We start from the raw sequence: 25,465 nt of genomic DNA on the forward strand, positions 1-25,465 counted from the left end.
CAGTGGCTGCAACGATGGGCTCAGACATAGCAACAATTATGAGGCTGGCACGGGACCGGGCAGTGTATTGCTTTGTTGTACCCGGGGTCTCTCTCTATGGGTCGGAGCTGACTTGACGGCCCCCAACAACGGTAAAGGTGCTTTGAAGATTCTACAAGGGGACACATGTCAGGTTCTTGGCATATAATAAGAACTTGAAAAGGATTTTTTAATGACTTCAGTTCACACCGAGTCGAGCTCTGAGTCTGGACCAGTCATTTCTTTTTTCCCAACCTGTTTTCTCTCCGAGAAATTGAGGACCGTGCGTGTCACGTGCTTCTGGTGGCTATTTGCTGGGTCAGATGCCATGTCCCACTTACTCTTTGCTCACAGGGCCCGGGTTGTGCTTTCTGTCGTGTCTAGAGTCCGTAGGGCTCCTCTCATTTCACTACAGTTGTCATTTGTGGGTCCTTGGTGGGTGTCCTGTTCAGCCCCTACCCCCAGGAATTCACCCCCAAAAGGGACAGTGTGGGTGTGTGTGTGGGGGGTGCTATCAAGGCAAGGTTTGGGCAAAGCAGAAGCAAGATGGATACCAAAGGGAAGGCTTCACAGAAGAGGGGACCTTGAAGGGTGAGGAGGGGTTGGGAAGGGGATGCATTCCAACCTTGTCCCAGGGGTGTGGCAGGAGGGGGCAGGAATGGCTGGTGCTGAGCTGCAGAGGGGCTTTGAACCAGAGGATGAGAAGCTGGAACTCGGGCCGCGAGGGCAACAGGGAGCCAGAGCAGGGAGTAATGCAAGGGACAGGCCAGGTCGGGGTGTTAGAGGCTGCACTGGGGCCCAGGTGGGAGGGGAGGGCCCGATGGGGTGTGCCTTGCTTTCGTTTCTCTTTTGCACGACCTGGAAACAACCCAGTTGGGACCCTCCCCCAGGCCATGCATCTTTTAACAGCTCAACTGTGCAAATCCAGGAAGCTCCTTGGCTGCCCCAGCCTGACTCCTTCTGCAGTCCCTCATTGCAGGGGCCTCAGTTTCCCCATCTGAAACACATAAAGAAACCAAACCAAACCATTGCCAAGGAGGTGGCCCTGACTCACGGTGACCCCACGTGACAGACTAGAATGGTCTGTGGGGTTTTCTTGGCTGTGATCTTTATCAGAGCAGATCACCAGGCCTTTCTCCGTAGTAGAGCTGGGTGGATTCCAGTTGCCAGCCTGCAGGCTAGCAGCTAAGAGTGCACTGTGTGCTTTGTTGTTCCACTCTGCCCTGTAGGGTCGCTATGAGTCAGAATTGACTTGATGGCAGCGGGTTTGGTTTTTGGTGGGGAGACTCAAAGCCGGACAGACAAGCTCATCCCTTGTCGGGGAGCTCAAAGGAACAGCGGGGCAGCTAAAGGGTCTGGGGTATCCCTCACACCCCAAGACCTTCGTGAAGAAAAGAGGCAGTGTCCCCTTTAGTGGCCCAGCCCCTCAGCAACCTTGGTTAGACATGAAGGACCCTCTTTCTCCAGTGGTGTCTGGCTGAACTGACATCACCCAGCAAGCTGGAGGCACATAATAGGAGCTTGGCCCCCATGGTTCTGGACACCTAGTGCATCCCCATCCCCACCCCCAAATATCCCAGACACTCCTTGAGCCTGAGCCGACAGGACCCCTCAGCTGGAGAGAAGATGGCTGGGCCCTCCCTCTAAGGAAAGGAGTAGAGGAACAGTCCTGGGCCAGTTTTCCCTCTCTGGCCTTGATTTGCCCATCTGTAAAATGGGAGTGAAGGTTTCCATCTCATAAAGGTGTTTGGAACCAGACCTAGAGTCTCAAAGGACAGCATCCCTGTGCCAGACAGCATGGCCCCAGAGCGCTACGCTGAGGCTCGGTATATGCAGGGTAGAGGCAACCCTGGGAAGTGCCCAGTGCCACCACTGATGCCCACACTGCCCCAGGCAGCAAGCAAGGCTCCCAGAGGCCTTTCTTCAATTGTCCCCTGAATAGGACATAAGCATCACTTGGCTCCAAAAATAATAAAATAAAGTAAGTTGCTTGGAGATTAAATAGTGGATGTAGGTTTGGCTCCAATATGAGAAACTGTCTCCACTGTCCACCCAAAAAACAAGCTCCTACTCCTACTTCAAAACCCACTGCAGATTTTCCTTCTTCAGTGCAGCCCTCCACTGCCCACTGCTCCTTAATTAAGGGCCCTCAGCCCTTAATTCTTCCCTTCTCCCCAGCCTTGACCCCTCACAGGCCAGGAAGTGTCTGCATCTGACTCGGTCTTCTTCTCCACTCTCACTGGTGAGGGGTCCTCTCTGGGCTTTCAAAATTGCTTCACATGGGGCTGCCCCCCTCCCCGAGTCTTGTGGAATAAATGACAGGAGGAAGGAAGGGGGCAGGGAAGGTGGCGGAAGGGGGATGGCACTAGGCAGAGACCTCGGTGGGACAGATGGAGTGACGGAGCTGGAAGGAGGTGGGCAGAGCCAGATGGGCGGGTAAGGGGACGGGAGGGGCGAGACGCGGTGGGGGAGACCCAGCTCCCCGCCTGGCAGCGCTGCGCAGGCCGGCGTGCGTGCGGCGTGTGCGCGCCTGGGCGCCTAGGGGCGGCACGTGGATGCCAGCCTGGCGCACGTCTCCAGGGCGGGCGGCCGGTGGGTAAGGCGGGCCGTGGGGCCGCGGGGAGGGGGTGGCCGGGCCTCCGAGCCTCGTCTTTGAAGTGGGGGGCTGGAAAGGAGGGGGCTGCCCACCTGGCTTCTCTGGGCCAGCCAGGACCTGCCATCCTCTCCCCCCAGGTTGACTCAGGATGGGGAAGGGGCCTCCCTGTAGGAGGTGGAAGGTCCCAGGCTCTGCGGCAGGCGGGAGAGATAGGGAGCAAGTACCCCTTGTCCTGAGGATGGGGAGGGAGTAGGGTGCGGCACTGGGGGCACACTCCCTCCCTGAGGCCGCCCCCTTCCTCCCGCCCTCGGCTCATGCCTCTCCAGAAGATTATATTTAAATATCTCTTTTGTGCGAGGCAGGAGCTGGGCTCGCCCCTAAGAGGCGGTTTCCATGGCAACAACAATTGCCAGCTTCCGTGTGGTGAATCAGCGTTGCCATGGCAACCCCATCTTCATCTGCCCAAGGTGCTGGGAAGGGGGGGGAGGAGGTGAGGGTGAGCAGAGGCGGGGTGGGAAGGGTAGGGGGAGAGTAGGGGCCTGGAGCTCAAGTACGGCCCCCCTGCACTTCTGATGGTCACCCCAGTCTGTCCTCAGCACCTGAAGCTGGTCCCATGTGGTTGAAATAATCTCCCACGGCTGGCTGGGTGTGGTACCCAGGAGGAGAGAACCCAGTGTGCGTGTAGGGGGATCCGACTGACTGGGTGGGGGAAGGGAAGTGTGAGTTCCTCCTTTTCCAGGTGGTCACAGTCCCGCTGAGGGTGTGGCTGGGTGACAGGAAGGCTGGGCCAGGGAACTGGGGGCACTGGATGGTTCCGGGGCTCCCAAAGCTGGGTTCAAATTGAGGCAGCTCAGATGTGCCAGGAGGAGGGTCTCAGAGAGGGGCGGAGGCTGGGGAGGGAAGAAGGTTCAGAAGGGGAGGGGCTTACAGGGGAAGGGGGCCTGGAGAGGGGCGGGACCCAGAGAAGAGAGAGGGCTCTGAGATGGGAGGGGCTTACAGAGAGCAGGGACTCCGACAGGGGAAGGGACTCCGAGGAAGGGGACACAGAATGAAGGAGGAGACTCAAAGGGGACTCGGTGCGGAAGAGTAGACAGAGAGCAGGATCTGGGAGAAGGGATCAAATCAAAGTTCAGAGGGGAGGAGACTGGGGTGTTCCAGCTCTCCAGATACCCTCATATACCCTGTGCTGTGTGCGTGACGCTGTGCCCTTCCGCCATCCGGAGGTAGGCAGAGCAGACATAGCCACTTCCAGCCCAGAAGCAGGAGGGACACGGGCTGCAGAAGTCCGGTGCGGTGGGAGTACTGCCTAGGTGGTTGCTTTTGAATTGGGTTTTGAAGAATGAGCAGGAGTTCACCAGAGATACCAGGTTGGGAGGAAGATTCTGTCCCAGAACCAGCATAGAAGCAAATGCCCCTCCCACATCCCTTGAATCTGTTCTCAAATATGCAAGTTAGTTCATACTCAGGGCTGGCTAAAGGAGCTCTGGTGGGGTAGTGCCTAAGGCATTTGACTGATAACCAGAAGGTTGGCAGTTCAAACCCACCAGCCACTCCTCGGAAGGAAGATGGGGCAATCTACTTCCATAAAGGTTTACCACCTCAGAAACCCAATGGGGGTCGCTGTGAGTCGGAAGCAACTCAATGGCAGTGACTTTGGTTTGGGGTTTGGAGGGCTGGCTATGTTGGAAAAGGTATTGAGGAAGATTTATTCCTTAAATGTCACTTTCAGCCCCTGGGGTAAGGACAGAAGTATCCAGAGGGCAAGCCGGTCCATTCCGAGATGGGAGTCCGCCATCCAAATCTTGTAGAAGCTGCTATAGGTGCTCCCTTGGTATGAGTCAGCTGCTGCCGTATAACAAGTAACCTCACAATTTAGTCATTGGAAACAGCCCCATTTTATTTGTTCATGATTCCGTGGCTGGGAGCTCTGGTGGCGTAGTGCCTAAGGCATTTGACTGCTAACCAGAAGGCTGGCGGTTTAAACCCACCGGCCTCTCCTCAGAAGGAAGACTGGGCAGTCTACTTCCATAGAGATACCACCTTGGAAACCAAGGAATCGACTGGATGGCAGTGAGTTCTGTGGCTGGTGAGCCAGGGCTGGGCTCCGCTGTGCAGTTCTTCTCCTGGTCTTTTTGGGGCTCACCTACGCACGTGCAGTCAGATGGGGCTTGACTGGGGTAGACAGAGCAGGACAGACTCCCCCACATGCTCGGCGATGGTGCTGTCTGTCTGCTGGGCCTTTCTCTCACGTGGCCTCTCATCCTCCAGTAGCTCACCTGGGCTTGGCAGTCTCAGGATTCCAAGAAGACACGAGTTGAAGCTGCAAGCCCTCTTGAGGCCTAGGCTGAGAACTCTCTCAGCTTCACTTCCCCCGCATTCTGTTGGTCCAAGCAAGTCACATGGCCAAGTCCAGATTCAAGAGTGTGGGGAAGTAGATTCCACCCCTTGATGGGAGGAGCTTCAAAGTCATATCATAGAGGAGCATGCATACAGGGATCAAAGGCATTGGGCCATCTCTGCCAACAATCTGTCACACTTGGGAGGCTTCCTGGAGGAGGGGACATTGTTGCTGGGTTTTGAAGGCTGACTAAGAGTTTGCTAGACAGCAGGAGCAAAAGTCTGGAGGTGGGACCATGGGTCATTTGGTTATCCTACATCTGACTGAGGTATAGGTTGCTGTTGAAGGGTGTTGGGGTTTTGAGCCTGGGAAGGTGGGCAGACCAGAGAGAGAGAGAGAGAGACCCCATCCACACCACCTTCACCGCCGACCTTGCCTCCCCTCCCCCATCTCTCCACAGATGGCGCGGCCGATCCAGGTGAAGCCTGCGGACAGCGAAAGCCGCGGAGGTAGTTGTCATCTTTCCGTGGCCGCCAGGAGCCTCAGCCCCAAGGCTGGTGGTTGGCAGAGGAATGGGGGGGGGGCAGTGAGGTCTGGGGTCTGGTTCCTGCACAAATGCATACAACAGTCACACGCTGGGTCTTGCACCTGGTGCTGGCAGGAGAGGCAGAGGCCTCAGACTGGGCTGAGGGCAGGAGGGCAGGAAGGGCTGCAGTCCAGAAGATGGGGTCTGGCCAGGCCCAGCTGTTTGCAACACCTCACTCCTTCCAGGGTACCTTAATGGGGCTTTCAGAGGCGGAGGGGCCCTGAAGGGCTGTAGACCGCACTCTGGTGGTGGGGAGGATGTGTGTGCATGCACGTTTGCATGTCTGGGCAAGTGCATGTGTGTGAGCATGCTGCTGGGTGGATGTGGGCATGGGCGTGTGTGCATGCACGTTTCTGTGGCTGGTGCATGGGAGCTCGTGCGTGTGGATGCACAGTGGGGCGCCCACCTGCCTGTGTGCCCGGCTCCATGCGTGGGTGTGTGTGTTGGAGCATGTGTACTTGACTGTGTGGGCCTAGGGTGTGAGGCGTGCAGGCTGAGGGCACTGTCTCTGTGGGGCTGCAGCTGTTCGCAGGACCACAGAGTGAGGGTGAGTCCATGAAATGGGGGGATATCCTTGGTTGTCCCTGGTGAGATCCAAGCTTGGTTTTCCCGGAAGATTTTCATACTCCCTTCTCACCCCCAGGCTGTGAAGGAGAGTGGCCACCTGGGGGCTGTAGGGCGGAACTGTTAGGGCTCTGGTGCGTGTGGAAGAGCTCGGTAAATGCTAGCTGGGCTGGGAACCACTTTCACACTTTGTCCACCCCGGCTGCTAGTGCGGACCAGGAAGTGGGGAAGTGAAGTCTGCAGGTCTCCAGTCCTCTCTCTCTCTCATGTGTCTCTATCTCTGTCTGTCTCTGTTTCTCTCCATCTCTGTCTCTTTATTTCTGTCTCTGTCTTTCTCACTCCTACCTCTGTGTCTCCTTCTCCCCTCGACTCCTCTCCTCACTGTCTCTCAGTGTCTCTCTTACTGTCTCCTTCTTTCATTCTTTCTCATCTTTCTCCCCGCATCTGCTTCTCTCTCCCTCCTACCCCATGAGTGACAGCTGCCGAGTACTGGTTTCCATAGCAACCCAGCTCAACATCACTGGGAGATGAAGTTGCCACATCCCCCCATTGCCACGGAGCTGTGCAATTACCTGAGGGGGTGGGCTCTGGCCCAGCCTTTGGCCTCTGGTGGTTCCCACCAACCCCCTCCAGAAGGCCCTTGGGTCCTGGTTCCTCAGGTCCCTCAGGGGCACACACACCCCTGCCTCACCCGGCACACACTGCCTGGCCCTTCCCCAGCTCTGGGAAGACTGGGCAGCCGTGGGGATGCAGGGACCACCTGTGCCCATCCCTGCCTGGAAGATCTAGAGAGAGGACAGACAGGGAGGGACCCAGGCCGGGGGGGAATCGAGGCAGTCCCTAACCCTGACACTGTGGGTGGCTCTCCAAGCACCTCTTTGCCTGGAGGGTGGGGTCCTGGAGCACCAGAGGTGGGGGAGGATTGAAGGGAGGGCATCGTGGCAGGGGCACCCAGGCCGGGCACAAGCCTGGAGGTGAAACCATCAGGGCACAGAGGGGTGGGGGGTGGGGCCCAGCACAGGGGAAGGGCGTCGAACGAGCCAGCAGCGCCCCCTCTCCTTGCCCTGCCGCCCCACTCTCTACTGGAGGAACCGGCATGTCCAGTGGCCCCCGAGGCCTGGGGACTCGGCTGAGGTGCTGTCTCTGCCCCAGGGGACCGGAAGCTGTTTGTGGGCATGCTGAACAAGCAGCAGTCAGAGGAGGACGTGCTGCGGCTCTTCCAGCCCTTCGGGGTCATCGACGAGTGCACGGTGCTCCGGGGGCCTGATGGCAGCAGCAAAGGTGACCGGCACGCGGGAGGGGGGCACGCAAAAGGCCAGGGTATGCTCCAGGGGCGGGGCTAGGCGGGTGGGGCAAGACCAGGTGGCGCGGGGCAGGGCCTGATTAGGAGGGACGGGGCGGGGCCTGATTAGGAGGGACGGGGCGGGGCCTGGTTAGGTGGGGCGGGTCTGGTAAGGAGGTGAGGGGCGGGGCCGGCTGATCCTGCCGCCAAATCCTATCTGCGTGGCTGGATCGTCTGTGTCATCCTGTGTCCTGTGATCTTTGATTCGGCCTCCTGATTATCCATAGGACTGTCTTGCCTGCATCTGCCTGTGTCCTGTGGACTGTTTGTCCGCATGCCTATCTCACTGTCCCCATTTGGCTGCACCATGTAGGATGTGGAACTGTTCATTGGTCTGTCTCTGTCCATCAGGCGTTAATGACTAGGGTTGAGTGTGTCACTCCGTCCGACTGTTCATCCCACTGTTCCTGCCTGTATCTGCCTGTACCTGAGGGTCTCTAGTGTCTGGCTGTTGTTCCACCTGACTGCTTACGTGACTGTTTCTACCTTCGTGTCTGTATCAGTCTGGGAATGTCGTGCCGCGTGTTCTGAGCTACTTGGCTTGTCTCTGCCCACGTGTGTATCCGATTAGGACTGTGTCCGGGGGTCCCCCATCCTGTGAGCCTGCTCAGAAGGAGAACTACTCTCTGCAACCATGTCCACATGACTGTTTCTGGCTCCACCTTCCCATGTCTGGTGGTCTCTGTCTGCCTGATCCTGCCTTTTTGGATTACTCTCTCTGGCACTGACCCCTCTCTGTTCTTGCCTTTGTGACTGTCCCAGGACTGAAGTGGCTGGTGGTCTCTTTTCTTTTCAAGAAATTGACATAGAATTCACATGCTGTAAGATCCACCCTTTTACTTATATTTAAATTGTATTTATTTTATTGTTGTTGAGAATATACATAGCTCTGGTGGCATAGTGCCTAAGGCACTTGACTGCTAACCAGAAGGCTGGCAGTTCAAACCCACCCGCCACTCCTCGGAAGGAAGGTTGGGCGATCTACTTCCGTAGAGGTACTGCCTCGGAAACCCACGGAGGGGTCGCTGTGAGTTGAGTAGACTCCACAGCAGTGAGTTTGGTTTTTCTTGGTTTGAGAATATACACACCAAAGCGTGCTCCAGTTCAGCCGTTTCTGCGTGTAGCATTCAGGGACACCGATGACAGTCTTCAAGTTGTGCTGCCATGCTCACCCTCCTTTCCTGAGCTGATCCTTCCCCATGAACATGAACTCACTGCCCCCTTAGGAAGAGCCACCCTTCAGAAGCACACAATTCAGTAGTTTTTGTTGTATTCAAGGAGTTGTGCAGCCACAAACATTTCCATCACTCCTGAAAATCTGCCTGGGTCTCTCATGGTTCCACTCTACCTCATCTGGAGCCATGTCTGGTGGTCTCGGTCAGCCTGACTGTCTGTTTCTGGGTCTTGCTGTCTGATGGCTCTGCCTATCTGGTGGACTCTGGTCCCAGGGCTGTGTCTATGTGAGTCTCAGCAGGGTCCCCGCCCGACTCTGCCCACAGGACTGCATCTGTCTGTACCCAAGTCTGAGGGTGTCTGTCATTCTAATCTTGCATGTCGGATTATGAGTATCTGCTCTCATGATGTCAGTTGCTGGTGGCTATTCCCTAAGCCTGTCGCCTGCACCGGCCCACCTGCCTGAACACTGCCTCACACTGGCCATCTCACTGTGTCAGGAAGACTCTGATGGTCTATCTGGCTGGCTCTCTAGCCAGCTGCATGACTTTCTGATGGACTGAATGGTTGGCCATCTATGACTCTTTATCTGGTTCATTGTCTTGCTGTCTGATTGTCCAACTGTCTTTCTGAATAATTGCTGGCCGTCTTTCTATGCCTGACTTTCTGACTGTATGTCTGTCTATCTGCATGATTGTCTTACTATCTCTGTCTGAACAAATGCTGACCATCTCTCTGTCTTCTGACTGTCTAACTCTTTGGCTGTTTGTGTGGATGTCTTACTGTCTGATTGCCTAGCTGTCTGTCTTTCTGTTGTCTGTCTGGCTGTAATTGGTCATTTCTGTCTGGCTGAGTGTGACTGATGCTGATGGCTGTCTGGGCTCCCAGCCCCCTCACTTGTGCCCTCCCCACCCTGAGATCCATCACCCTCACCCATGCCCTCTCCTGGAGCAGGCTGTGCCTTTGTGAAGTTCTCCTCGCACACGGAGGCACAGGCGGCCATCCACGCCCTGCATGGCAGCCAGACCATGCCGGTGAGTAGAAGCTGCCCCAGGCTCTGGTGGTGGCATGGGAAAAGAGGGGAAAGGGGCAGAGAAATGGGGCCTGTCCCCACCATCCCAACCAGATGTAGCCCCTGGGTCTTCTTTAGAAAGGCCATTGAGGTGGAGAAAGAGGTGCAGTGGGGTAGTGACAGTGACATACGTCAGCCTGTGCACCAGCAAAGTACAGCCCCCTCTCCCTGCTGGGGCGGAGTCAGTTCTCACCGGGAAGCAGGCAGCAGTTCAGCTGTGGGACTGCACATAGCCGTGATTGCTTCCTGATGCCTGGCTCAGCCGGCTTCTCTGCCTGCCCTGGACTCTGTTCATCTGGACAGGGCACAGCAAGCCAGGGCTGGATTCTCACTTGTTCGCAGGTGTGTGGGTGGCAGTTGCAGGTTTGTCCACCTGTGCCTCAGTGGCACTCTTTGGCAGCTTCAGTTTCATCTGCTCTCAGGTGTGTGGGTGACAGTCAGAGCCCTCCACCTGTGCCCCAGACGCTGCCCCTGAGACTAACCTCTCCACCTGTGCAAACTAGCTGCCCAGTCATCCCGGGGGAACCAGGATGCTGATCGTCAGAATGTCTTCACTGTGGCGCCAGGTCCCGTGACTGGGGGCTGGGGGACCGAGCCAGCATGGTTCCGAGGACCGAGTCCTGGCTACCTCCGCCCGTCTTTCCCTCTCCACAGGGTGCCTCCTCCAGCCTGGTGGTCAAGTTTGCAGACACAGACAAGGAGCGGACGCTACGGCGCATGCAGCAGATGGTGGGCCAGCTGGGCATCCTGACGCCCTCCCTGACCCTGCCCTTCAGCCCCTACAGTGCCTATGCCCAGGCTGTGAGTGCCCCCAGCACTTGGTCCATCTATTCCTTGTTGAGGGTGTCTGTCTCTCTGTGCACCTTCTTGCCTCTTGTTCAATCTCTCCAACTCAAGGTCCAATCCTAACCCTGGTGAAGCCCCCACATCCAGGCTGAGCCCTGAGTCCAAGACCCAGCTGAGTCCCCAGCCATGAAATGAAACTTGAACCCAAGCAAACCCCAACTCTGGACTGACACAACCCCAGGCTGATCCCTTAAGCCAGGCTGAGCCCTGATGCTGGACTGAGCCCCCAAGCAGGCTGACCCCTGATCCGTAACTGAGCCTCCACCCCTGACTAAATTCCAGCCTTAGGCTGAGCCTCTGACCTTGGCCATACCATGTCCCAGCCTCATGGTGCCCATCATCCATGCCTTTGCAGGTGTCATGGCCTTTCTTGGTCAGCATCTGGCCCTGGATTAGCCTCAATTTACATTAACCCCAATTCCAGCTGAACCCCCAAGTCCAGCCTGACCTTAAACTGGAATTAGCCCCAGCTGAGTCCTGGTTCTAGACTGAGCCGAGCCCCAATTCCTGACTGAGCCCTATTCCCAGGCTGACCCTCAATTTCTGACTTAGCCCAGATTGCAGACTGAGCCTTGACCCCAGGCTGAGCTCTGAGCCCAGGTTGGAACCCCACTTCTGACCTGGCCCTGACCCTAGCCTAACTCTCAGCTGCTGGGGACCAGGCCTCCCCCATAGACTGTGGTCCCCCCCTGACTTTGCCCACTGGCCCCCTCTTCACCAGCTCATGCAGCAGCAGACGACGGTCCTCTCCACCTCGGGCAGCTACTTGAGTCCCGGCGTGGCCTTCTCCCCTTGCCACATCCAGCAGATTGGCGCCGTCAGCCTGAACGGGCTGCCCGCCACGCCCATTGCCCCAGCATCTGGTGAGAGTCTATAGCGGTGCGGAATGGGTGGGCAGGTCTAGGACAAAGCCAGTCTCCCCCTGACCCCCTTCTGCCCTGCAGGGCTGCACTCGCCCCCGCTGCTTGGTACTGCCACCGTGCCCGGCCTCGTGGCACCCATCACCAATGGCTTTGCAGGTGTCGTACCCTTTCCTGGAGGGCACCCGGCCCTGGAGACCGTGTATGCCAATGGCCTTGTGCCCTACCCAGGTAACTCAGGTGGCCCCCTGGATCTGGGAGAGTGGCGGGCGACAGGGACAGTGCTTCTGGAACAAATACGAGTGCTTTCACCATGGTGCCCAGAAACAGCCTCGGCTGAGCTGACATGAGCTATATAGGCACAGGGAGGGAGACTGTAGCATGGGACTGGTGATAGGAATTTTGCATCCAGACGTTTCTGGGCTCAAATTGCAGCTTGGTAACAGTTTTCTGACATGCGAAACATGGCAATGAAATCAGTGTATAAAATTTCCTGTCACAAAAACAGGGCACCATAAACCTTAGCTATTCGCTGTTACCATTGGGGAAGATAGGAAGACTTCATTCATTCATTCATTCATTCGGTGATGGCCACACCCTGATCTGACCTGGGCCCTGCCCTCACCCAGCTCAGGTCCCCTGTTTTTCTGCCCTGTGTCCATGACTTCAGGGCAAACACCTTCCAACTCCTTCCTTATGTGGTTTAGTCACCTGTGTTTCCACCATGGAGGGGAGTTTGGTTTTCATTTTTTCTCTTGAAATAATTAGAGGATCACAGGAAGTTGCAAAAAATAGTAGAAAGCAGTCCCGTGTACCCTTCACCCAGCTTCCCTCGGTGCTAACATCTTCCATAACCACAGGGCTTTGCCAGGAACAGGAAATGATGTCATTGTTGTTAGCTGTTGCTGTTAGCTGCCATGGAGTTGATTTCGACTCATGGTACAGAGTAGAACTGTGCCCCACAGGGTTTTCAAGGCTGTGACCTTTTGGAAGAACTTTGCCGGGCCTGTTTTCCAAGGCACTCTGGGTGGGTTTGAACCACCAACCTTTTGGCTCGTAGATGGGTGCTTAACCATTTGTACCACCCAGGGGTTCCATTGGTACCATACAATTAATTGGACTCCAACCCTTATTCATATTTCACTGCTTTTTACATGCAGTCTTGTGTGTGTGTGTGTGTGTGTGTGTGCAGTACTGTGCCATCCTACCACAGGTATGTTGTTGTTGTTGTTGTTGTTATTATTTGCCATCGAGTAGGCCCCGACTCATAGCGACCCCTCCTTGGGTTTCCGAGGCAGTATCACTACGGAAGTAGGAATGCCCAACCTTCCTTCTGAGGAGTGGCTGGTGGGTTTGAACCGCCAGCCTTCTGGTTAGCAGTCCAGTGCCTTAGGCACTATGCTACCAGAGCTCCACAGGTATAGATTCATGTAAACCACCACAATCAAGACTCAGGACTGTCGTCCACTACCATAAGAGTAGCCCCTTCACGCTACCTTTTTATACTCTCCGCTCCCACCACCCCAAGGCCTGCCCCCTCAAGTTCTCTGCTGGCAGCTTCCCTTCATCACCCCTTTGACCTGGACCACCTCAGCACTTAAGCCTGTACTTTCTCTGCTCCAGCATCTTCCACTGCCACCATGGCCACACCCTTCAAGTTCTGCCCAGGATCTAGACCCCCTTCCTAAGCAGGTCTTGGCCTGGCCTCCCCCCATCTCTGTCTTCTAGCAACCCTCTCTATTCAAGCAGACATGCTTGGCTGAATGTCCCCCAAACTCACAAGTTTTGATGGCTTGGATGACCTCCCCCACCCCACCCACTTCTTCTGGTCCATCCCTAGGAGCAGCCTGAACATTCGAGGTCCAGAGAGAGGTGGAGATGGGGGATGTATGGAGTGTGAGGAATCCAGGGAATAGAGGGAAGGGTGAAGGAGTGCCCTTGCAAAGTGAGGGGATCAGGAGGGGGACAACAAGATGGATACTCCTGGATTCTGGTCCAGCTTCTGTAATTTCCTATCTGAGTGGCCCTGTACAAGTCACCTCACCTCTCGAAGCTTCAGTTTCATTACCTGTATAAGGGGGTCAGACCTGCAAAGGGTTTAGCGAAAAGGTAGAACTGGGGCAAATGTTTGTTGCCCTCCCTTCGGCTCTTGAGGAAGGGAAAAGAGAGGCTTCCTGCTGCCCTGTCCTGCTCAGACCCCCTCTGCCCGCAGCTCAGAGCCCCACCGTGGCCGAGACACTCCATCCCGCCTTCTCCGGAGTCCAGCAGTACACAGGTAGGAGTGGCCGGCCTGGCCCCGCCCGCTCAGCCCGGTCTTTGCTCCAGTGCCTAGCCACGCCTCCTTCTCATTGGCCCTGCCCCACTTCTGGCCACACCCCTCGGGCCGTGCCCTCTCACACTCATCTTCCCTCGCCTAGCCACGCCTCCTCCCCGTCCATGCCTCCTCAGGGCCCAACATGGTCCTGGCCCCACCCCTGTCACTTCAAGGCTTGCCCCTCTCTATGACGCATTCCCAACACCGCTGACCCCGCCCACCCCAAGCCCGCCTCTGGGCCTGTCCCCTCAAGTTCTCTGTTGACGGCTTCCCTTCATCACCCCCTTGACCTGGCCCACCTCCGTACTTAAGCTTGTCCTTTCTCTGCTCCAGCATCTGTTCCCGCTATTCAGAGGCCATCTGCGGCTCCCACTTTACTCCTGTCCTGACTCTGACCATGTCTCTGTCAAGCTTCTGTCCCCACCTCTAGCCCTCCTTCCTAAGGCCAGGCTTCAGCGCGATCCTCTGGCTGACTTCCACTCCCGCCATAGCCACGCCCTTCAAGTCCTGCCGAGATCTAGTCCCCCTTCCTAGGCAGGTCTTGGCCCTGCTCTCTGGCCTGGCCTACCTCCTCAAGTCCTGGCCCGCCCCTCAGACCTGCCCCACTACTATGGCTCCTCCCCTCAACTCTTGTGCCCGCTCCTTTATTAAAGCCCAGCCATGGCCCTGTCCTCCACTGTAAACCCGCCCATGATGTTGTGCCCCCGCCCCCCAGTATGATCCTGCCCTCCGGTATTTCCCTCACTATGACTCCTCCCATCGAACCCTGCTTTCGCCCCACCCTCAGGCCTGTCCCCCATCATAGCCCCACCCACAACATCCTGATCTCCCACCACCCCACCCCACACGCACACACAGGGTGGTCAGCCTTCAGACCCGCTCTCCACCGTGGCACTGCCCACAACATCCTACAGACGCACAGAGCATAGTACCGGGCCTCAAATCTTTTTCCTGACGTGACACGACACGTCAAGTACTGCTCTGGTCCCAACCCCCGATTTCCTGGATCCACCCTCCTCCCTGGCCCCGCCAACGACGTAATGGCCACGCCCACAACGTCACCAGCCCTTAGGTCTGGCCCAGCCCAAAGAGCCACTTTCCACCATAGCCCCGCCCCTAATGTGCTGGACTCGCCCTCCACGACGTCCTGGCCCCGCCCCTCCATAACCCTGTCCAGGCCCGCCCTCCGTTGTGGCTCCGCCCACTAGCCATGGCCCCGCCCCGCTGGCGCCCCATCCGGGCCCGTCCTCTTCTGTGGCTCCGCCCGCTTCCTACCCTCTCCTCTGCGCGCTGGGCTGTCCCCACCTCACAGCAGCCTCTGCGTGTCTCGCCTGGTTTCTGCAGCCATGTACCCCACCGCGGCCATCACGCCCATCGCGCACAGCGTGCCCCAGCCGCCGCCCCTCCTGCAGCAGCAGCAGCGAGAAGGTGAGGCGGCCGCGACCTCCCCGGGCGCAGCCCCGCCCCGCCCTCTCCCGCACCTGCAGGCCCCCGGGAGCCGCCAGGGCCTGGATGCGAATCCCGACGCAGACCCCGCGCGCAGGTGTTCCCGGGCAGCTGAACCGCCCTGTCCGGGCCTCAGTTTCCTCCTCCCGAAGGCGAGACCCGTACTGGCCCCGCCCCATCGTAGGGCTGTGTGAAGGCTGCGGGAGAACGCTTGCACATCACCCCCATCAGCCCCCTTCGGACTGGGCGATTCTCTGGGTTTTTGGAGAGGAAACTCATTTTAGGGGAGGAGCAGTGAGGGGTCTCCCTGCATAGGCTTTCCAGGGACGGGGTTAGAATCTGGGGTCCCACCCGGTTGTGACCTGTGACAGCGTAAGCAAAACACCAACTGCCACGTGCCTCGGTTTCCCCACCTGTAACGTGGGTGACCACCGGTGCCAGGAAGCGATACTGGGAAATGCGCAACGACCGGCTCATGACATGAAGTATGCGCTCAGGCCCACAGAGCCCCCTTCGGCTCTTTAATCTGTCCAGCCCAGCAGTGCCAGTGACCTGGCCCGAAGACTGAGTTCGCTGAAAACCTGCCCGATTTCTCCTGTGCCCTTGGCCTGTGGGCAGGGTGGGAGAGCCCAGCTTTGGAGGGAAGTCCTAGGCTGGGGGGAGGGTCCAGTCCCCTCAAGCAGCTGACTCCCTGTCTTTGGTCAGATATGGGCTAAAACCAACAGCTGCAACAACACAAGCGTTTGGAAGCAGCCCGAATGTGCTGGACCTTGACCCCCACAGCACCCCTGTGCCCCCACTCCTAGGGCAGCGCCAGTGGGTGCTTCACAGATGCCCCAGCTGCTTTGGGTCATGCTTTTTGGATGACCCCTGCCTCAGCGTCCCCCCTGCTAGCCACTTCTCCCTGCATCCTTAACCTGAGCTGTGGGTGATAGCTAATTTAATAGTTCTGCTTTAAGGCGGTGTATGCGTTGCTGAAAATCAGCAGGTATGCAAAACGGCACTCCATAAACTCCAAGACTTGTGGGCACAGCACTCAAAAATCTTCCTCAGTGACATTGAAAGGGGGGAAAAACAGATGAGAACCTAATAAACATGACAGCAAGATTTTATACATGTGAAACAGTTAAGAAATGCATACCTACTATAATAAATATGCCACTTTCCCTGTGCAAAGACCTGACGTTCCATGTGCAGTAGGCGTTGGAAGGGTTTCAGTTTGTGAGTGGTGGAAGGAGAAAGCCGTATCCCAGAGGGACACTGGTGTGGCTCCTAACAGACTCCAGTCACTAAGCAAATCATTGAGGTGTGTGCATGCATTGTGTTTCATACGAGGTTGAGTTCAGCTGGTGCGGTTTTCTGCATCGGCCTAGTGGCTGGGGGTCAAGATCATGCTCAAGCAAACGCAACGTTCACGTTATGCTCGCTTTGTTCCTAATAGATCAACCACACTGGAGCAAACCCACATTTTAAAAACAAGCAGAACTGTAGATGTGTCATCTTGGATTTTGGATTTGCTGGGACGAGGAATATCTCTGTGGTTTGGAGATTGCCTTCATCTGGGGGGTGGGGTGTAGGAGAGCAACACCTGTCGGTGTTGGACTAGCAGGGGGTTCGGGGACTGTCTGTGGCTTAGATTGTCTCTGTTCTCAAATGCTACTATTATTTGTAGTTTTTAGATTAGGCACACACTAGGATTCTCTGCGGGAAAAGGATGATTTTGAGGGTTATCTATTGCTCTTTTAAAAAGTTCTTTCCGGCTGCTATGTTACATCATTTTGAAATTATCCGTTTCTCGTTAGCTGGGGTTTGGGGCTGGGGAATTGTCTTTTTATTTACTCAGTTTATTATTGCATCATCAGCTCTTGAAAATTGTCTCCGGTTTGAGTATTACCCTGGGTGTTCTGAGTAGCTGGGTTTGGGACTAGGGAACAGTTTGCTTTATTTTATTATATGATCATTGGACTTCTTAAATGAACTTTTAATTTTAGAACAATTTTGGATTTACAGAATGTTTGCAAAGATGGTGCAGAGAGCTCCTGTATGGCCCACACCCAACTCATCTGGCCTTTGTAAATGATCTGAAGTTTGGGTTGTCTCTGAGGTTTGGAATTTTCCCAGAGTTTGGGGTTTATCTAGGATCTGGGATTGAGGATCTCTGGTGGTACGGTGGTTAAGGCACTTGGCTGCTAACCAAAAGGTCAGTGGTTCGAGCCCATCAAGAAGAAAGATGAGACAGTCTGCTTCCATAAAGATTTACACCCTTGGAAACCCAATGGGCATCGCTATGAGTTAGAGTCAACTTGATGGGAGTGAGTTTGGTTTTTGAAGGGCCTGGGATTGGGGGATTATCTGGGTTTTAGGGGAAGGTAGTTATCAGGAGGGGCTGGTCCCTGGAGAAAGATGTCATGCTTGGTAAAATAGAGAGTTAGCAAAAAAGAGGAAGGCCCTCAACGAGATGGATGGACACAGTGGCTGCGACAGTGGGTGTAAACACAGCAACAATTGTGAGGGTGGCGCAGGACTGGGCAGTGTCCCATCCCGTTGTACAGGGGTCACTGTGGTTGGAACCTACGCTACGGCACCTAACAACAACAGCAACAGCAACAGAGAGCAAGGGTCGCTATCAGTTGGAATCGACTTGAAGGATTTTTTTTTTTTTTTTAAAGATTAAAGACAGGAGAAAGATGAGGCAGTCCGCTTCCATAAAGATTATAGTCTTGGGAACTCTATGGTGTAGTTCTACTCTGTCCTCCAGGGTCACTGTGAGTCAGAATCGACTCCATGGCAGTGGGTTTGAGATCAGATGACCTCCTGTTTGGTAAAGCGAAGGGCCAGCCTCCACGACAGGTGGACACAATGGTTACAAAGATGGGCTCAAACGTGCCAGAGATTGTGAGGACCGTGCAGGCAATCTGTTCTGTTATCCATGCGGTCACCATGCGTCAGAGCCCGCTCCATGTAATGCCAGCCAGCATCTGATTTTGTAAATTACCTGGAGCCTGGGGACCATCTGGGGTTTGGGCCTTATGTGTGATTTGGAGTGTCCCCATGTGGGATTATTGAGACAGGGGACTCAGCGCACCCTGCCTCCCCCAGCCCCACCATTCCCACACCACATCCTGTCTGGGTGTCGCAGGCCCCCTCTCCCACAGCTGGAGACGTCAGATGTGGGCTCCGGACCCGCACCCCTCCCTGGGGGGGGTCCGCCTCCTCTCCTTGGGGGCTTTATGTCTTTCTCTCCCCCACCTGCAGGTCCCGAAGGCTGTAACCTGTTTATCTACCACCTCCCCCAGGAGTTTGGAGACACGGAGCTGACCCAGATGTTCCTGCCCTTCGGCAATATCATCTCCTCCAAGGTGTTTATGGATCGGGCCACCAACCAGAGCAAGTGTTTCGGTGAGTCCCGCCGGGGGGCCTCTGCTGCTTGAGCCCCGCCCTCTGCCCTCACCGGGAACAGGGGTAGGAGGGGCTGGTGAGCCACGGGCAAGTCCTGGTCCCAGACAATCACATGCAGAATCAGAGTGAGTACTTCCAGAGCACCTACTGTGTGCAGGCATATCCATGCCTCCTTTATAAGGCTTGTTCATGCATTCATTCATTCATTCACTGATTCATTAGCTCTCTATCCCAAACGCCTGCTGTGTGCCAGGCACTGTGCTGGGGCTGGCGACAGCAGTGAATAAAGTGACAAAAGTCCCCACGCTCTGACAGCTGGCAGGCTTTCTGCATCGTCCAAGAGAACCTTCTCTGACAATGGCAGAGTCCTGTGTCCACGCTGCCTGGTTTGATAGCCACCAGCCCCATGTGGCTACTTGAAAGGTGGTGAGTGCAGCCGAGGAATGTTTAATTTATTCAGCTTTTAGTTAATTGAAATTTAAATAGCCACATGGGGCCAGTGGCTACCTTATGGGACAGGGAAAGTCCTGGGGGGAGGAGACGGATAGAACCAAATGCAGGCTGTAGGTCAAGGAGTTGTAAATGGTGTGAAGAAAATCCAAGTAGGTGAGGAACTAGAGAATGATGAGGTCAGGATGGTCAGGGAGGGCTTCCCTGAAGAGGTGGCATTTGAGCAAGACCTGAATGAGGAAATCTGAGGGGAGGGAATTCCAGGCAGAGGGCACAGCCTGTGCAAAGGCCCTGGGGCAGGACTAGGGGCTGGTGAGTCAGAGGAACAGCAGGAGCCCCGTGTGGTTGGAGTGAAGTGAGTGAAGGGGAGAGAGGAGAGGAGGGCAGAGAAGAGACAGGCAGGTTATGTGGGGGCCCTGTGGCCCTTGGGGAGGACTCTGGTGGAGCCTTGGAGGTCTGTGAACAGAGGAGGGACTGGCCAGACTCAGGTGCTCACAGGCGCCCTCTGGCTGCTGCAGGGGGAACAGAATAGAGGGTAAGGGTGAGAAGCAGGTGGGTGTCTGGGGAAAGCATTGCATATCATGGGAACAGCTTGTGCCAAGGTCCTGGAAAACTGGAGGAATAGCAGGGGGGCCCATGTAACTGGATCAGAATGAGCAAGGGGGAGAGAGGAGGAGGGGAGGGCAGAGAGGGGATGGGGCAGGCTGTGCAGGGCCCTGTGGACTACAAGGATGGCTTCCTTGTCCTCAGAAACAGAGAAAACTAAGGTTCATAGAGGGGTTGCAGCGCATCAAGGGCACGGAGCAGGAAAAAGACAGAACTTGGATAAGAACCAGTCTGCCTGACTCCAAAACCTGGACTCTTAATTAACTCCACACTGTCCCATCTGAAGGGTGACAGCTTGACTGGTTATTACGCCCTCCTGAGTGTACTCAGCACGCAACCAATGGAAGGAAAGAATTGTCCCAATTTACTAGGGGAGGCAAGAGAGGCATAGAATGGTCTAGTGGCACGTTCAAGGTCACACAGCAAGTAAGTGGTTCCCTCCAGGACCCCGCCTCCTTCCTGTGCATCCTGCTTCCGGGAGGTAGAAGGCAGTTTAGGAGGAAAACCCACCCAGTCACTTCCCACGGCACGGTCTTCAGGGCATGATCTGCCTTCTCTGAGCCAGTTCCCCCCCCCCGCCCCATGTAAAATGGGGGGCAGATAGAGGAGATTATCCAATTGCAAACAAAGCTTCAGCTCCTCCATGGTTCCCCATGGACTTGGACAGGGCAGTGAAGACCCCGCGGTCCTGGGCCCACCATCTCTTCACCTTACCCCTACACACACTGCTTGCCCATTGAGCCCCACGCCCTGAGAGTGCCCCCTGTCCCCATGGTCTCCAGGAAACCAGCAAAGATCACGAGGAGCAGACAGGGCAAGAGGCAGGCCTAGGGTGGTAATGAGGTGGCAAGTGGAGGAAGATTGGGTCCTGAAAGCTTAACGAGGTGTTGGGGGAAGACTTCCCAGGACAGGAGCCTGGAGTTTTGGTGATGGTGGTGAGGGAGAGGAGTGGGGATAGAGAAACTGCTGAGAGGTAGAGACCAAGAGAAAGAGGGAAGAGGGGAGACAGTGAGATGGGAAAGATGAAAGATAGGGAAGGGGAGAAGCACAGGGAGAGAAGAAAACAAAGAAAAAAAACAAAGATATAAAATCCAGAGAGAGGTGTCTGCTCATCAGGAGCAAAAGAGAAAGGAGGAGGCCAAAGTCTCAGAGGAGACGCTAGTCTGCAGAGCTAATAGCCTACAGGGGCCACAAACTCATCTACCAGAGACCAGAAGAACTAGTTGGTGCCTGACTACCACCACCTCCCATCCGATCAGGGCCACAATAGATGTCCCTGATAGAAGGGGGGAGAAACGCAGAACAGAAACTCGAATTGTTAAAAAGTCCAGACTTCCTGGACCACTTGAGGTCGGAGGATGCCCTGACATGATCAGTCTGCGATGCTCCTTAAACCTTGAACCAAAACTGTCCCCTGAGGTCCCCTTTTAGTGAAATAACAGATTGGCTCACAAAATAAAGGCTATTCCCCATGAAGATGGTGCTCCATTAAAAACCATCCATATGTGACCAAGCAGTCAACAATGACTCTAAAGCAAAGATGAGGGGGGCAGGGAAACTAGAGCATGGGAAACAGGACAACCAGAATGCAATCAAAGAGACTGCAGACTCATTGTGAAAAATATCACTCATGTCTCAGAGCAATTTCCGTAGACATGTCTGTGAGCAATTTCTGTAGAAATTTGTCACATGGGAACCTTATTTACCGTGTAAACTTTCACCAAAAGCACAATGAATTTTTTTTTTTTCAAAAAATAAATATAGAGAGAGAAGGAGGGAGGGAGAGAGAAGACCGAGAAAAGAAGGAGAAGAGAAAGACAGGGAGAGGTGGCAAAATGTACAGATATACAGAGAGAAACAGAAACAGCCTGAGAGAGCCAGAGCCGGACGGACAGACAAGATTCTAGATGGACGGGGTCTCTGTAGCAGAAAGGGATTGCCATTCAGTGTCTAGAGGGAGCCTGGTGCCCTAGAGGGGAGAATATTGCCCCCCAGAGATCCCCTAGAGTCCTCATCTGTCCCCCACGCCAGATGGGAAGTCTCAGCCGAGAAAGCTGGTGCAGAGCAAACACCAGCTAAGGAGTGAGCACCCCATCCCAAGAGGCATGGAAGCCTCAGAGGGTCAGAAACAAAGCCAGCACTGCTGTGTGTCCTCCAGCAAGCCCTTGCACCCGTATGAGCACACGTCCAGGGGCCCCACGGGTGGGGAAGCCAGGCTGCCAATGTTAGAGCAAGCCGAGAACGCCCTGGTTGCCCACCATCACGGCGTCCACCACCTCTCTGCAGGCTTCGTGAGCTTTGACAACCCAGCCAGCGCGCAGACCGCCATCCAGGCCATGAACGGCTTCCAGATCGGCATGAAGAGGCTCAAGGTGCAGCTGAAGCGGCCCAAAGACCCGGGACACCCCTACTGACCGCGCCCACAGCCACTCTGAGGCTGCGGGCCTGGCCCAGGTGAGCCGCCAGGCGGCCCCACCCCGCCCCCCCCCCCGCCTCTCTCGCCCCCTCCCCACTCTCCAAACTCTCCTCCTGCTCCCGGCCCCAGGCAGGTGCTGCTGCTAGAAGCCTCATGGGACCCCCAGGTTGGGTTGGTGGGTACAGAGCTGGACAAAGATGCCCCCAAACCCTCTGTGGTCAGGGCTGGTGCAGAGGGTGGAGGGGTGGGGAGCCAAGGTGGAGAGGGAATCTTGGATGGGGCTTTGCAGGCTGAATAGGAGTTCACCTGGAGGCCAGGTTTGGTCTGGGGTGGGTGTGGGATGGGGGCCTATGAGTTCTATGAGTCTGTTCTCCCTCACCCTGAGAAAATGAGCCATCTCCACTCCCACACCCTGGCCTCTGAGGGTGGACCTCAGATATCCAACTCAGCTTGAACCAGGGCTAGGAAGTAGGAGGTGGGGATGGTCCCTTGGGACCTGGTCCACTCAGCCATGCTCCATTACCACCAAGCCCCATGAGACTGCCCAGTTGCCCCCAATTTCCATCATAGCTCCTTATTTGGGATAAGTCACACCCAAAGGGCTCATGGGAAAGTGTGATACCTGCCCCACCCACCATTGTGCAAAAACCCAAACACCTATCCATCCAAACACAAAAACCCAAGTGTGTGTTTCCCTATGTGATGAACTGACTGTATCAAACACCAAATTACCTTCTTTGGGGGAATGAACCATGAACACAAGGGGCCAAGGTTGAAGGTCATCATTGCCCCCAACCCTTGATGAGCCTGTTCTGTCAAATGGGCTCATGGACATGGCCTTCCCACCAGCTGCAGGAAGGATGCAGTCAGGGCTGGAGGGGTTTCCGCCGCTGAGCCCAGCACCCACTATCTAGAAAGTTCTCTGTCGTTTGATTTTTTTTTTTTTTAATCACTGTCATGATCATCATCCCAAAGCCTCTCCCGCGGTTCGACGTGAAGTGGGTGCTCAGTAGAGGCAGCCCGGACTACCCAGGGCCTTCAGGCCTGTGCCACAGCCTTCATCGTATTCAGTGATAGGGCACGTGTGTCTGGGATGTGGCAGACTTTGCAGTCCTTCCCTTCTACCTTGTCAACCAGCAGATCTTTGCTGAGCACCTACTGTGTGCCTGGCACGGTTTCCAGCAGCGAATGAACAAATACAGGAAATAAGACACCTACTTGAAACATGGGGTTGGGGGAGGCTGGGGATAGCAAAGAGACTTGAATCCTTGTCCCCGAAACAGGCTCAGCAACATTAAGCCCCTTCAAAGCCAGGTCTGTCCACCTCCAAACCCCGAGACCCTGCTCTTTCTGAAGAGATAGAGGTCCTGGGGTGCCCAGACCCCGTCTTGGGCAGGGAGGTGGGCGTCTCTGCCCGTGGGCCCCCCGCCACTGCTCCCTAACGCCCATCCCTTCTCTGCCAGGTGAGGGGTCTTCCCACCCTGAGGAGGCTTTCCCCGCTTCCAACCGATCCAGGAGTTTTCCGTAAATTACAACCGTGTTTGGACACCAGCCCTCCCCTCCCCCACACCCTTCCCCAAAATGTGAAACCATTGAGAAGCCACATGGAGTGGGGAGGGGCTCCTGAGTTGGGGGGATCAAGGGGTTTACCCCACTGTCTCCCGGGGAGGAGATTTTCTCACTCCCCCTCCCCAACTTTAGTGGTCCCCCCAACGCAATTGCAACTTTTCCTATATATATAGATATGCACATATCTATGGAGCTAGAGACAGTATATATATTTTTTGCGTATAAATCATGGGACCAAACTTTTCCGACTTCCTTCCATCCGAGAGAGGGTGACCCTGGGCCGGTCACTCCACGGGGAGAGAGGAAGGGCTGAGGTTGGCCGGGCATGGGGACCACCTGCCTGGCGCCCCCCACCTCCCGACTGGCACGTCGGACCAGGGGCTGGAAAAACACTGGAAATCTGCCAACATGATATACCTCCTGGACTTCCGGCCCCTCCACCGATGATTCTCGCAGGCCTTTGGGCTCGGCCAGCTTGACTGTCCCAGGTCCCAGCTGCAGCTTCCAGAACCTTCCCCTGCCCCCACCGCACCCCAGAACCTCGCCTTCCTCCAGATGTTGGCACAAAAGAGACCCTTCTGGCCTCCCCCAGCCTTTGTCTGTCCCCCCGAACCCCGTCATAGCCTTACTTGTGTGACCAGTAGCCCTTAGCTTTCCGTCGAGGGGGGGCAGACAGGTTTGGGGGAGCCCCCCACTCCCCATTGCCCCCCATCAAGGGCAGGCATCATCCCCCCTGCCTTCAGATCACCAGCCTCAAAATTAAGGTCTCGTGATGAAGCCAAACGTGTTGGACAAGACTAGCGTGAACCGCCAAGCCACGATCTTGATACCTCTACAAAGATTGTTCCGTTTTTTCTTTTTTTGATGGTCTTTCTGAGCAGGTACAAAGAAGACAAGAGAAGAAGAAAAAATGGGGGAAAGATGTGAACGGACAGTGGATTTTTTGTTCCCTGGGGAGTGGGAGGGGATTTTGGGGGTGCTTCTGTAAATGTGCCCAAACCACAGCCACCCACATTGAAGCACAGTCACGCCCGCCGGGCCTCCCACTGGGGCCTCTCGTCAAATGGGGCGCTAGATAATTTAATAAGCTCAAAAAAATTATATATATATATAAAACACACACACACATACACACACAGCATTCCCTTTTGTTTCTGCCAAAATGTGTTGACCAACCTGGGGGGGAAAAAAAAAAAAAAAAAAAAAGGAAAAGAAAAAAAAAAAATCTTCTGATCAACCTGTTTGGATATTCCAGAGTTTGATAAGTGTTTTGACACACTCCTGTAAGCGTGCCTGTGTGGAAGCGTCTGCGTGTGCAAGCGTGTGCCGGGGGCCTCGTCCGTCTCCCCGACGCCCCACCAAGCCCCCCCCAGCGGGCTTGGGAGCGGGTGCTAGTGTGCTGTCGTGTGTACCCTTCTGATCTGTTTACTGGCTGTAAATACCATTTTTATACTCCTCCTCGAAGACCTGCCTGATTTGTACAATGTACTGTATTTCTGCTACGAGTAATTTCATGACGTTTCCACTGGCGAACTGAATTTTGGAGACACACCCATACACACACACACTCACACACACACAAGGAAGAAGAGACAAGGACTTAGAAGGAACTTTGGGTTGACTTGGTTTGAATTTTGTGTCAAAGAGGATTCCCTGTGGCTGAAGACGTTCTTGTGACTGTCCTCGGTTTAAGTGAGACGCAGCAAGCGTCGTCTTAATGTCCAAAACGCCTCTCTTTGGTCTGAAGAAACTGAAAATTTATTTAATAAAAGTTTTACTTGCTAAAGGACTGACCCCACCCCCGCCCTTCTTCTCTCACTCCTGTGGATAGAGGTGTGTGCTGAGCGAGCGGCCCCTCTGTGTGCCTGGG

The 25,465-nt window shown here is 55.4% G+C and overlaps 1 protein-coding gene across 1 annotated transcript in view; it reads left to right on the forward strand.

The window, feature by feature from the left end:
• CELF5 (CUGBP Elav-like family member 5) overlaps nt 1-22,024 on the forward strand; it is a 34,232-nt gene extending 12,208 nt beyond the window's left edge. Inside the window, exons 2-11 of the mRNA XM_042782322.1 lie at nt 5,413-5,461; nt 7,255-7,383; nt 9,572-9,651; nt 10,344-10,490; nt 11,257-11,398; nt 11,480-11,626; nt 13,608-13,670; nt 15,054-15,137; nt 18,411-18,554; nt 21,897-22,024. Of these exons, the coding sequence (XP_042638256.1) occupies nt 5,413-5,461; nt 7,255-7,383; nt 9,572-9,651; nt 10,344-10,490; nt 11,257-11,398; nt 11,480-11,626; nt 13,608-13,670; nt 15,054-15,137; nt 18,411-18,554; nt 21,897-22,024 (1,113 nt within the window). The remainder of the gene's footprint in view (nt 1-5,412; nt 5,462-7,254; nt 7,384-9,571; nt 9,652-10,343; nt 10,491-11,256; nt 11,399-11,479; nt 11,627-13,607; nt 13,671-15,053; nt 15,138-18,410; nt 18,555-21,896) is intronic.
• Nucleotides 22,025-25,465: the final 3,441 nt, after the last annotated feature.

Source organism: Orycteropus afer, unplaced genomic scaffold (assembly GCF_000298275.1).
Source record: "Orycteropus afer afer isolate SDZICR_OR568_19922 unplaced genomic scaffold, OryAfe1.0 scaffold00291, whole genome shotgun sequence".
Lineage (NCBI taxonomy): Eukaryota > Metazoa > Chordata > Mammalia > Tubulidentata > Orycteropodidae > Orycteropus > Orycteropus afer.